At 31.4% G+C, this 13024-nt stretch overlaps 2 protein-coding genes across 3 annotated transcripts; one reads left to right on the forward strand and one right to left on the reverse strand.

Moving 5' to 3' along the window:
• Positions 1-4002: 4002 nt before the first annotated feature.
• Positions 4003-7061, forward strand: LOC108465653 (GPN-loop GTPase QQT2). The gene is given in 9 exon segments (XM_017766024.2): positions 4003-4153; positions 4330-4416; positions 4558-4672; positions 4812-5038; positions 5656-5946; positions 6182-6188; positions 6191-6386; positions 6469-6518; positions 6521-7061. Coding segments are annotated over 8 exon segments (1203 nt in total). The 5' UTR covers positions 4003-4153; the 3' UTR covers positions 6751-7061.
• A 59-nt stretch (positions 7062-7120) lies between these two features.
• LOC108465652 (uncharacterized) lies at positions 7121-10790 on the reverse strand. Of its 2 annotated transcripts, none has more exons than XM_017766023.2 (5): positions 10633-10790; positions 7968-10271; positions 7739-7854; positions 7521-7633; positions 7121-7399 (listed from the first exon to the last, which is right to left on the reverse strand). In XM_017766023.2, exons 2-5 carry the CDS (start codon positions 10256-10258, stop codon positions 7292-7294), a joined length of 2628 nt encoding a protein of 875 aa, XP_017621512.1. In that variant the 5' UTR covers positions 10259-10271; positions 10633-10790; the 3' UTR covers positions 7121-7291. The 2 variants fall into 2 exon arrangements, with proteins under 2 accessions (XP_017621512.1, XP_052874893.1); XM_053018933.1 differs by having other exon boundaries at positions 10584-10641.
• Positions 10791-13024: the final 2234 nt, after the last annotated feature.

Below are 13024 nucleotides of genomic sequence, written 5' to 3' on the forward strand. Positions count from 1 at the left end.
TCTAAAATGGGGTTCCTGTGTTATTTAATTTCAGTTTTAGGGATGAAAGGGTTTAGTCGATAGAAGACAAAATAATTAGGTAGGTAGAGTGAAAAAAAAAACTATTATTAAAGTTGAAATAAAAAACATAATTATTGAACTTAAAAGTTAAAATCGTTACTCCACGGGTTTTGCTGAAAAGAAAATTAAAAATATAAAGATTGAAAAGATAAAAGGCAAAAGCATCAAACTATTAAATTATTCGATTTTTCACAAGTGGACTGAGAATGTATTATAGGTTTGTAATAAAAATTAATTATATAAATAGATGTCACACGTTTAATTCGTTTGAAGAATTTAAAAAATTTAATTGGGGTGGATCAAATAATTATATTTACCATCACATTATTTATGGTTTTTCTAGTTATTTAATGACATTTTAGTAATTTTTTCATGTCATTAATATATAATTTTGGTAATTTTTACGCCGAATCTTGAACTTAAACCCAAAACTTAGAACCCAAATTTTAAACCTTGAATCTTAAATCCTAAACTTAAACCTTAAATCAATATTTGAGTTTGGAATTTGGGGTTCATTATTCAAATGTAGGGTTTAAGATTCATGATTCAATGTTCAAGATGAGTTTCGAGTTCAAAGTTCGAGAATCAAGATTTAGGGTTCAATGTTTAGTTTTTAGTGTTTAGGGTGAATGAAATTATCAAAATTATATATCAATAACATGAAAAATTACTAAAATTTTATTAAATAATTTGAAAGAGACTATAAATAATGCTGTGGGAAGAGTCCATCAAATAATTTCTCGATTAATAGAGTGAAGTATACAGTATGTAAATAATATTTGATATCAAAATTAAACTCTAAAATATCAATAATGAGGTAATGAAAACAGTGAATCTTCATTGAAGGGAATCCCATTATCTTAGGAAGGAAATATAAATCTTACACCTTGTACCATTATAATATGAAGGTCAACCAACTTTAGAATTTCCATTTTATAGGCCGTGGAATCCAATGGACAAAGGTTGTTAAGCTAAAATGTGAAACTTGTTAGTTAATTCAATATATATATACATTAATTAATTCCAAATCACCAATTAATTCAATATATGTTGTTTAAGTTTGGATAACAAAAAAAGGATAATTATTTAAAATAATAATAATAAAAAGACATGAGTTAAAATCAACCTTCTTATGAAAATTTTAAACCACTTGTCATGATAATAAATAAAAATTATAAATTTAACTTGATGAGATAAAAGATTTTTTTCTTTTCATATGGATGTGAAATTTAAGGATTTATTTGAATAATACTCATTAATTCATCAAGTATTTATTTAATTTATTTCTTGAAAGATGTTTTCCTTTTCTAAGGAATATTGAATAAAATAGTATATAGTGAAAGTAAGTGGAAATAAAAGTAATAATTTTCTAAGACCAAAATGCAAATCATGGAATTTTTAGTGACCATGGCATAGTCAATCAATACAGTTGCTCCCAAAAAGTAAAGATACTTGAGCACTAACTAAAGATATCAATTTTAATTTTCGTCCACAAATATTCAATTATTATTTTTTAAGATTTAATATTGGACTTACATCATATTTAAAGTTGAAACTCATTCTTATTTTCTAATGGATATCCAAACATTAATACATTATATGTTTATGTACAAAATGTATAATTTTATGGTTGTAGAGAATTTTACGCATTTAAGAATTAAGGATTTATTTTAGAATTTTAAAAAATTACAATTGTAATATAAATAATATATTTTTGAAAAAATCACAAAAAAATATCTAAGTTATGCCAATTATAACAAAACAAAATTTTATTATTTAACAAACTTGTCTCTTTAAATGGACATTTACTTTCATCACAATCGTTTAACTTTTTTTTGTCTCGCGTTATAGTATCTAATCTCAATGACATCGTTATTTTTACACCAAGTGCAAGTAAACGATCGGCCATTCAAAATGACTAAATATAATTATTATTTTTCCAACAACTTAGATATAAATTTAATAATATTATAATAATATATTATTAAAATTTGCATATATCAATCCAATTCTATTTGGACGTTTATGTGTAAATAAAATTGTTATTATTTGATTAAAAAAACCATGTTTATTGATTTTCCTTTTAAATATTTTTAATCATGCATGACAAGTTTTAGCCCAAGTTAAAAAATAAAAATAAAAACTATCAAAATTGTATCAAATAAAGTCTATCACATATGTATGGGAAGTTACAATTTTAAAATATAAATATCTATTTAAAAATCATATACAATAATATAGATATCACATAACGTAATAAAATATGTAAAATAAAATTAAAATGTATAAAAATATAAAAAATTAATTGAATGGTAAATTAAAGATTTTATTAATGTAATTGACATGGGTTTAAATCCCATTATATACATATTTTTATTGATTTATTCTTTAAAGTAAACATACTAAAATCCCTTTGAATAATATTACTTATTTTAAATTGAATCAATCAGAGTTTAAATAATAGTATAAATTTAGTACTCAAGTTTGATACATTTTTCTAATGTGATATATATGTTTTTCTATTAAATATTGTATATGCATTTGATAAAAGTTATACATTTTGGTATCAAAGTGTAACAATGTAACTTTTAATATTTAATACAAGTCATGGGGTTATTTTATGAAAGTTAATTGTGAATATTATTAGGTCCGGAATTGTCGAGATATTGTTAATAAAATAAAATTAGCATTTGTTGTGAACTTGTTTAACTTGTCAACTTGTTTAACATTGTATTTAAATTATGATTGTCATGATTATTTCGAGTTTTAGGGTTAATTTAATAAAAGTTCGTTATTAACGAGGACAATATAAAATTTGGCTCTTAAACTTGACATCTAAGTCTACTTTGGTACTTGTACTTTTTTAGGGTTCACTTTGGTACATAAACTAGGCAACTAGAGCAATTTGGTCATTTAACTTGTATTTTGTCGAGATTTAATGATATGAACAGTGTTCTTAGAATATGATTAGATTGGTTGGTTGGACCTATTAAATTAAGAATCAACTGGTATACTGGTCCAAACAAATGGGTTGAATCGATTGAATGGAAATTACTCGAGATCAGGAAAAATTAAAAACTAGAACAAAAACAAGTTGAACTGTTTGATAACTTTTTATTTAAAAATGACTTTTAATTAAATATTAAATTATTATTGGTCTAGTAATTGAATCGATCAAACAAAGTAAATCGAGAACCAATAATCTAACTGGTTTAACCATTGGTTTGGTTATCAGAATACTGTACACAACACTCTAAGATTATACCACGACATCACTTGAAAATTTATATAAATTTTTTAAATTATTAAATTTTCAAGTGATGTGGCACAATATTAAAGTGCAACATCATCAAACTTTTCATATTTTTCAAGTTTAAGGACCAAAATGAATTTAGTTGCTAAGTTTAGGTACTAAAATAGATTAAAAAGAGTACAAACACCAAAGTGGACCTAAAATCATATTATCCCTCATAAGTTTAGGGGCAAAAATTCATATTATCATTTATTAATATTATTAGTTGATGATGATTTTTATTAAATCAACCCCAGTGACAGAATCAAAAAATATTTTTTTAGGAGCCGAAATTAAATTGTATAGTTTTACAATAGTAAAAAATATAATTTCACCATTTTAATAGTTTATATCTTTATAATTTATAAATGACTAAATTAAAATTTTATCATTTTAGAAGGTCAAAGTATAATTTTATCATTAATAATTTAAAATTTTATAAATTATAAAAAAATCTAAATGACTTAGCCCTGCCAGCCCTAACTCCACCACTGATGAACCCTAAAACCCGAATAAATTACAAAAGAATTTACATAATTATTTTCAGATATTAAAAGATGTATTTTTTTCAAATACAAATACAAGCACCACATTAAAAGTTTCAAAATTAAGTAGTAATTATTGTATATTGGGCCTTGAATAAAGCTCATGAAGAATATCTGAGAACCCAAATTAGCCTTAACCCATTTTCTGTGTACATAAAATGCGTAAAACCCTTGTTTCTCCATTTCCCTAACAAACCGGGAAGTGGAAACCCTTGAACTCCAAACTCTAAAGCATTTGAAGAATTTCACTAGAGAGGTTCGTTTGCATCACCTTTTTTAAATTCAGGCACTTATTCTTCTGCGTTTATTTTCTGGGTTTTTTCCCCCTTAACTCTTCTTTTCTTTGTTCTTATTCTGATCGTAACTCAAAACGTTTTGTCTCTTGGTTTTCTTTTTTATTCATAAACAACTTGAATTTTTTTATTATCGAAGATGGAAATTGATTCCGAGTCGGAAAAACCAAGTGTTAAAACCCCAGAAGAAGGCGGTTCAATGCAAATGAGTTCCTCGGGAAAAAAGGTACCTAAACGGGTTCGTCCTTTAATGAAGTAATTTCAAGTCAAAACATTTGAAAATTAAAAAAAGAACGTCAGTTACTATTATTCTAATTCTGGGCAGTTCTTGTTATCTGTATTGGATTATTTGATTTCATTATGTTAGGGAGACGATGATGAAAAAGAGCAGCTTGCTGGTATTATGGACAAGTTAAATATCGAGTCGTCTTCGTCCGGTTTCAAGAAAAAACCAGTAATTATCATTGTTGTTGGAATGGCAGGTAAACTAAGAAAGTTGAATTGGGTGTTCTTTAAATGTTTAATTTATGTTGCATGTTTGATCTGTAAATGAAGTTCAGGTTGCCTGTAAGTTGTTTTGAGTAAATTTGAGTATTGAAATATGTCGTTTGATTCGATTAGGGAGTGGGAAAACGACGTTTCTTCATAGGCTTGTTTGCCATACTCAAGCTTCAAATATTAGGGGTTATGTGATGAATCTTGACCCTGCTGTAATGACCCTTCCATTTGGTGCTAATATTGATATAAGAGATACAGTTAAATACAAGGAAGTTATGAAGCAATTCAATCTTGGACCTAATGGTGGAATCCTTACATCACTCAATTTATTTGCTACCAAATTCGATGAGGTAAAGCTTCTGAACTTTATGCATTAGGTTTTGTGATATGAATCGTTAAAACACTGCAAAGGCTTTTTGTGCTAGGAAGAGTTGTCTCCATCTCTTACATTTACTTTTAAAATAACTGTTGAGGGGAGGTCATTCTCTGGGCTGGTCTTGACGCTCAATGGAGGTATTGTTCCTGGGTAACTATGCCAAGTGGTGGTGTTCTTACCCACCAATGCCCTTTAAGGGCATGGTTTTGAACCCTTCAAGGCCAAATGCTAAACTTTTCCTTGGTGGTGAGATGCTCTCACAAGCTCTGTGAACAAGTTTGGGCTTTCCTCGGAGTCGTGAGACAAAACTTGAGGTTAAAACCGAGCATAGACACCTCAGGCACAACACCTCCTTTGAGGGTCCAGGACCAGCCAAAGAGTAACTTCCCTCAACAATAACCTTTTGGATCAAAATGTTTGAACCGGATAATGGCTAGCTTTGTTGTAAAGTTTATAACATCATATGTTATGATGCATGTGCATGTAGAGTTGCATTGATATTTGTAGCTGTTTTTATTTCTGTTCCTTGATGTGCTTGTACCTTTCATATGGCATGTCATGTATACGACTTCTGCAAATATCCAATCTCAGGTTATATCAGTAATTGAGAGGCGAGCAGATCAACTCGACTATGTTCTTGTGGATACTCCCGGGCAGATTGAGATATTTACTTGGTCTGCTTCAGGAGCTATCATTACAGAAGCATTCGCTTCAACGTTTCCTACTGTTGTCACTTACGTAGTTGATACACCTCGTTCATCAAGTCCGGTTACCTTCATGAGCAACATGCTTTATGCTTGTAGCATACTTTACAAGACACGGTTGCCTCTTGTATTAGCATTCAACAAGGTTGATGTTGCACAACATCAGTTTGCTTTGGAGGTATATTTATTTTTTCATATTAGATGCAAATATTTTGTTTACTCAGATAAATATCTGTCAATTGTGCTTCGATTGTGATTGCACGATTGATCTGCAACCACTTCTATTGGTTATTGAACTTCTATGGAACACCATTTTTCAGGGTTCTTAAGTTTTACTGTTTCCAGCTTTTTCTTGTTGACATGCAATATATACAATGCGCAGATAGCTTGATTATTGAAATTATTCTGTGCAGTGGATGGAAGATTTGAGACATTTCAAGCGGCGATAAGTTCAGATACTACGTACACATCAACTCTAACTCAGAGCCTCTCGCTCTCTCTTGATGAATTTTACAAGAATTTACGATCGGTTGGAGTGTCAGCGATTTCTGGTGCTGGAATGAATGAATTCTTTAAAGCCATTGAAGCCTGTGCCGAGGAATACATGGAAACTTACAAGTATAGCCTCCCTCTTTTAATTTTGTGAACTCTGATCCGGAGTATTTTTTAAGTTTATATGGTAATAACCCAAAATTTGTAGGGCTGATCTGGACAAGAGACGAGCAGAAAAACAACGCCTAGAGGAAGAACGCGGAAAGAGAGCATGGATAAGTTGAGGAGGGATATGGAACAAACCAGAGGCGAAACTGTTGTCTTGAGTACTGGTTTGAAGGACAAAGATGGAAGAAGAAATTCAATGATGGATCCTGAAGATGAAGTGGAAGAACCAGAAGATGAAGATGATTATGACAGGTTCACCGACGAGGATGAAGATCTTATCGAGGATGATGAAGATGAAGAGATTGCCAGGTTCTCCTTTTAGGAATTGTTTAACACCGGCAAGTCTAGCATCTACGATCAAATTGAACCGGATTTGTTGTGTCAGTAAATTCTCTTTAAACTAAACTTCTTGCATGACCTACCCCAATCTATGATCTATGCATTATTTTGGGTGAAAATTGTAGGGTGCTTAAGAACAAAATGTTTTTGGATGAAAATGTTTATATATTTTGTTCATATAGGACTCGGTAGATGCTCGTTTTAAGCTTACCTTGCAGGTATGTGATGTAGTGGTGAAAAGAATGGAAAAAAATTAATTGAAATTAATCAAAAAACCAACTTTAGTTACGAGGATATCGATTCGACCAATTATCTATCTTTTTGCTCAAATGTTTAGGTACCCCCAGAAGCTGTTCTTTCTTCAAAGAGCATAATGACTAGATAATCCAATGTGTTACATAAGGTAAATTTTGTATAATTGTTTTGTATTTCAAAAATTCCATTTCCTTTATGCAAAAACCTAATATCGGATCAGATGAGACGATCGAAGAACACCATGTATTGATGGCATATTGAAAAAGTGACTAAAGCCCTAACATTCTTCTCTCTTTAACTTTCATTGTCAACTCTTCCTCTGATGGAAGTTTTCCACCAGTCCTTGTGGTTGCGAGCAACCATGCGGTAAGCTCATCCTGCGAAACGGTTTAATTAATGTCATCAACAATGTAGACAAGATGCATGCTAGCAAATTCCGGTCTTTGTTCCAAGCAGGCAAATAGGGGGTTAAAACAATCAAGTCGGGTTGGTTTTTACCTCGAGAAAGTCGTGGTTGGAGATGTATTGGCTATCGACCGAGCATTTCATCCCCCCTACATTAACAACAATGGACTTATTGGAATTTTGTTGTGCAACCTGACTGTTTGCCTCTGAAAATTTAACAAGAAACAAAAATGGTAACATCAAAATATTATAATATGCAAATAATTCACTATTAATCAATGATAAAACCGTTAACGATATGGTGTCAAAACCTGCTATGCAGGCGACATAATATCCGGTTCCTCCTAAACCTTCCTCCCATTTCCTGAGCCGCAAACGGAGGAAAAAACCTTTGAGATGCAAGATCGATGGTTCCATATTCTTCCATCTGATACCAATGTAGCATTAAAAATCAAAACATCAGTTTTTAAGAATGCTTAAGAATCAAGTTTTTCATGGTTTTAAAATGAATTTACGAATGTAAAATGATGCTCCACTTACTTTAGGACGTCTGTCCGTGACAAACGAAGCATCCTCACTGCTTTGAAGATAGCCTTTGGTGTATCCGAAACCTGTTGATTGATGAAATTACCCCAAGGTTTGATTTCCTTGTAACTCAAACTTACATATTCCTTATTCATATCTGTGTTTGATCTCATTTTGTCTGCAATAATTTCATAGAGAGTACTTGGGCCTTTTCCGGTATCAATCTGAGTGGCATTTCCAGCAATTGCGTCTCGGTTTTTGTCTAAAAGTTCCGTATTTACTTCAAGTCTAGCCAAAGAAGAGGCTCTACATGCAGAGTGATGTTGAACTCTTGATGCTGAAGGGCAGGCAATAGCCCAATGACCAAGTTCAAAGCATCTAAAACACACACAAGGTAGTCGTTTGTATCTATTAGATGACTTCATATTCCTCAGAAGATGTTCAATCTCAGTATCGGTTATCTCCGGACAATTCTGCAAATGATGGCCTTCTCTTCCACAAAAGAAACAGGTGACAGTCGATGAAATTCGATTCTCAGATATACTGGAAGGCATGATCTGCTTAAGAACATCTAATCTCCTAACGAAATGAGAAGCTATCATCTGTGAGTCTTCTGATCTAAATGAGCGTAAACCGGTGGATGCCTCCTCTTCGGGCTTGTTAGAAACATTAACATCATTTCGGGGGCAAAGATCAGGTTTCATGCAGTCACTCAAGCACTCAACAGCACCATCGGTATCCCGGTTCAATAACGAGCTAGAAGCCTTGGGAGTAAACCGAGTTATCCACAAACTCCCTTGAAGGTTGCTTTTGTAACCAATGTTACGAAATGTCTTTGCTTCAGATGATGGATCTGAATCAATGTTCTCGGTTTTCATTTTACGTTTACCTAAAGAAGAACTACTGCTTCCTCTATCTTTCTCCACACCCATGGCAATATTTGCCTCACTACTTCTCTTACTCGGAGACGAAGTAATCAATGCAATCTTTGGCCGGGTCGGCGGACCTACTCTGCTGCCACAAATCGGTTCTTTGAACCTTTCATTAAACACATTAAGGAAGTTAAAGTTTTCTCCGTGACAAGCGATTGGAGTAGCATCGACGTTACAAATCTTGTTAGTCAGCTCAAGTCCGGCTTGATCATTTTCACTTTGTGGTGTTGTTCCTTGAACCTTAGTCTTCGGAGAGTATATCGAGTGAAAAATAGATTGAAAACCAGTATTTCCATGCCCCGGATTTTGTATCTTATCACCTGCATCAAGATTCCCGATGTGGCCCTTGTGTGAGTGATTCGTATTTGCAGCAGTAGTAGTAAGAAGCAAAGATGGAGTCTCGTCTTTTGGTTTCGAAAACCCTTTCATCATGTTGGATATCCAGTTCATGAAGGAACCATCGTGTTTTTTCAATCTTTTGCTCCCCACAATCAACTGTTGCTCAAAGCCCCACTTTTTTTCGCCTACGCTGTTGCAACTCTCGACGCTCTCATGGCTGTCATCTTTCGACATCATTCCTTTAACATCCCCATCAGATAAAGCCTTTTCCTTCCCTTTTCTTCTATATCTACAGATTCCACTATTAGTTGGAGAATGTTTACTAGCGGAAATCTCCTTATTGAGCCGAGATATCTTTTCAGCTTCAAATGCAGATTCCGAACTCGAAACTTTACTCGTTGCAACACATTCATTATCACCTACACCCTGCAAATCATTTTCAGCAGGGGTTGCCACATTTTTCTCTTGAGATCTGGACAACTGAGTCCGACAACCAACATCTCTTGGATCATTCTTTCCAGCAAGATTTACCAAGGCAGCAGTTCCTATAGGAGAGTTACCATTATCGGTCTGCAGTTCATGACACAACTCGGTTTTGTCGTTTCCCAGATTGTCTATATCAGAAACTTTAGTATTCAGAATGGGGAAAGCCAAGGACGATGTATTTATATTTTGTTCGTCTATAGGCTTTTCATCGATAGATCTTGCAGATGTATCGATTTCTTGCAGCGAACGAACTGCATTGCTCGGTCCTGCTGTGTCCTGGACAAGGCAACGTTTATTCTCCAAAAAGCTGCATTCTGTACATTTGAGACAGAGACCTTTGTGCGGAGACCAAACTATTTCGGACAAGGGATCGGTCGCCGCAAATGTCATGCCGATCCTCGAAGTTGCATTTGCACCTGCACCTGCACCGAGATCATTGCTTGACCTTCTCTCGATCCTGCGACCCGAATACCCCAGCGCCAGTCGTAAATCAGTCACCGGCTCTACGTTCTTCTCGTTCTCCATGTTCGATTTCGTTCGATGATCCATTCGATCCGCGATCCTGAAATCGGAGGAAAAGAATCTAATCTCATGTAGAACATAGCAAGTGAACCACCATGGATAAGGTAATTTAATCAGCAAAATTATCAAACATATAACAATCATATCCATGTCTAACATATACTCAAGTATGACTATGGAATATATAATACTCTAAATATATGAAAAGTTCATAAAAATGGAGCATATCCTTATCATATCCGAATTCAAGTAACATAAAATACGTTCTAATATTGCTACTAAACAAGAAAATCTTATGAAATTCTGATAATTACATCAGAAACAACATATAGTTGAGAGAAATAAAATTTACAGCAAAAACCCATAAGAAATGAAGCTTTAATCAATGGCGATCCACATACCTCTTGCATAAATATAAATTCCTTTGGCAGATTCCTTTTATAAAGTTCTCATGAAGATCTAACAATTCAAAAAAAGGTTGATAAGTAAAAGAAGGAAAATATTTCTAAAAGGGAAGTTAATATGAAATTTAGGAAAAAAGATGGCTGCCGCCATGGATGAGGCATGCTAGTTTGCAAGCTTTTTTTTAAGAAAGATTCTTGGGTATGAGGTTCAGAAGTTGACACGTGGACTCCTGGCATGCCTCACATTATTATTTTCGGAAAAACGCCTTTTCAGTCTCTCTCAATTTCTAAATTGAACAAATTGGTCCCAAGTAATTTAATTCTTGTCAATTTTAAAAATGAGCAACTAAGGACAATTAGTCACACTGTTAATCTCTTTCATCAATTTTGCATAATTTTAAGTAGTATAACAACAAATTTAGCCTTAAATATTTACATGTTTTGTCAATTTGGTCTTGATTCTAAAAAGATCAACAAATTTAGTCTCAACATTTATATATTTACACAAATGTTGCAAGTTAATTTTGTTAAATCTTGATCACATTGACAAAAATATCTAAACTTTGAGAGTTAAGTTTATTATTATACCGATCAAAATTACGTACAATTGACAAAAACAATAACATCAAGACTAGTTATCCTTAATTGCTTGCTTTCGAAATTTATAGGGATCAAACTGCTGCAATTTTTTTGAGAGGAATCAATTTGCTTAATATCAAAATTTAGATATATATATATATATATTATTTGTAATAGTAAATCATTCAAAAAATAAGAGGAAGAAAAACAGAATTGATTCAATTGAACTTATTTTTAAAAACTTTATCTGGTCAAGTATGGGATGCATAGAAAATTCAATTTAATTCATAAAATTAAAAATAGTATAAAATCATTTAAAATTCAATTTTATATTCTTAACACATTTTGGTTTGATTTTCAATCTATTTTTAACTTTGATATATAAATAATTAATTAATTTTACCATGTAGGGTGAGAATAATGAGAAATTTCTTTAAATTCAAAAATTCATTTTATTTAAACAAAAACATTAAAATTTAATAAATTTACCATATATTATTATCATGTATGAATTGGTTTTATTATTGTTTTTAATTCATTTATATTTATAAATTATAAGGAAAAAATTAAACAGAATATTAAATAATAAAATCCAAACAGGAATTGTGCCTATCCATAAGATGTGGGTATAAATTATGCGGTGGTGTGTGTATCCAGCGCCGCCATTGTGGACCATGAAGCGTAACAACCATGCATTATTCACCCAAATAAATATCATTTTTATAGTATGGATTTGGATATTTAAATACATTATAAAATTGTGAAATTTAAATTACCATAAAATTAAAGAGAGATTATGTATAATTTGTATAATATTCAAGGGCTAATGTTATTGAAATCGGATTGAAAATTGATTGGTATAACAATACAAATAATATTTTTAAGTGTTTTCATTTGAGACCAGTAAAAGATTGAAATGATTTCTAATCTTTTTAAATATGTATTTTATAAATTTTATTAAAAATTTTAATTGTCATTTAATTATTATTAGGTCAGTAGTTGAATCAAAACCAATGATATGATCAATTCGACCACTAGTCTAAATTTTAAAATCGATCTTAAAACTTGAGTGTTTGCCAATTGTTCTAGAGTCTCATTGATTTTTTAAAAATTATGTTAAAATATTTTAATATTTTTATTTATTAAAACATTGTATGTGATACTTTAAGATTGTACTATGTCATCATCTAAAATTTATATAATTTTTTTAATTTTTAAGTAATGATATGATACAATCTCAAAATGTCTCGTCATCAAACATTTGTACTTTTCGAGTTCATTAATCATAATGAATCTAGTTGTCTAGTTACTAAATTCAACATAAAATTATATTATCTTTAAATTTAATTTCAATTTGTCTTAAAAGGTAAATTATCTAGTTAGCCATCCAACTTTTAAGGCATTTTCATTTTGGTCACTCGAAATGAAATTGTTGCAATTTCATCATTCAACTTTTAAGGTACTTTCATTTTAGTTGCTTAAGCGTTAAATCTCTAACAGCGGTTAACTATACACATCATATTATGCTTACACTTTCATTTTGGTTACCCAACTTCAAGGTCGCTTTCATTTTGGTCACAAAAATGTATAATTTTCTATGTATTGATTGGGGTAAAAAAGTTAAGGATTAAAGTAAAAAAGAAGATAGACACTAAAATAATAGATTAAAAAATTATCAAATTGTACTTGTGTATCCTTACTAAAAGTTCAAAATTATTTTTTCTATATTGAAAATTTAAATTGCAAAACATCAAAACTAATTAAATAAATTATTAAAAGTTTTAATTATATTTCTATCTTTAAGCCATTT

Source organism: Gossypium arboreum, chromosome 9 (genome assembly GCF_025698485.1).
Source record: "Gossypium arboreum isolate Shixiya-1 chromosome 9, ASM2569848v2, whole genome shotgun sequence".
Classification (NCBI taxonomy): domain Eukaryota; kingdom Viridiplantae; phylum Streptophyta; class Magnoliopsida; order Malvales; family Malvaceae; genus Gossypium; species Gossypium arboreum.

Coding starts and splice junctions, on each gene's coding strand:
- LOC108465652 (XM_017766023.2), bottom strand. CDS start 10,258: ATGGATCATCGAACGAAATCGAACATGGAGAACGAGAAGAACGTAGAG. Junction 7,855..7,967: donor TCACGGACAGACGTCCTAAA/GTAAGTGGAGCA, acceptor CATTGGTATCAG/ATGGAAGAATATGGAACCAT. Junction 7,400..7,520: donor CCAACCACGACTTTCTCGAG/GTAAAAACCAAC, acceptor ACCGTTTCGCAG/GATGAGCTTACCGCATGGTT.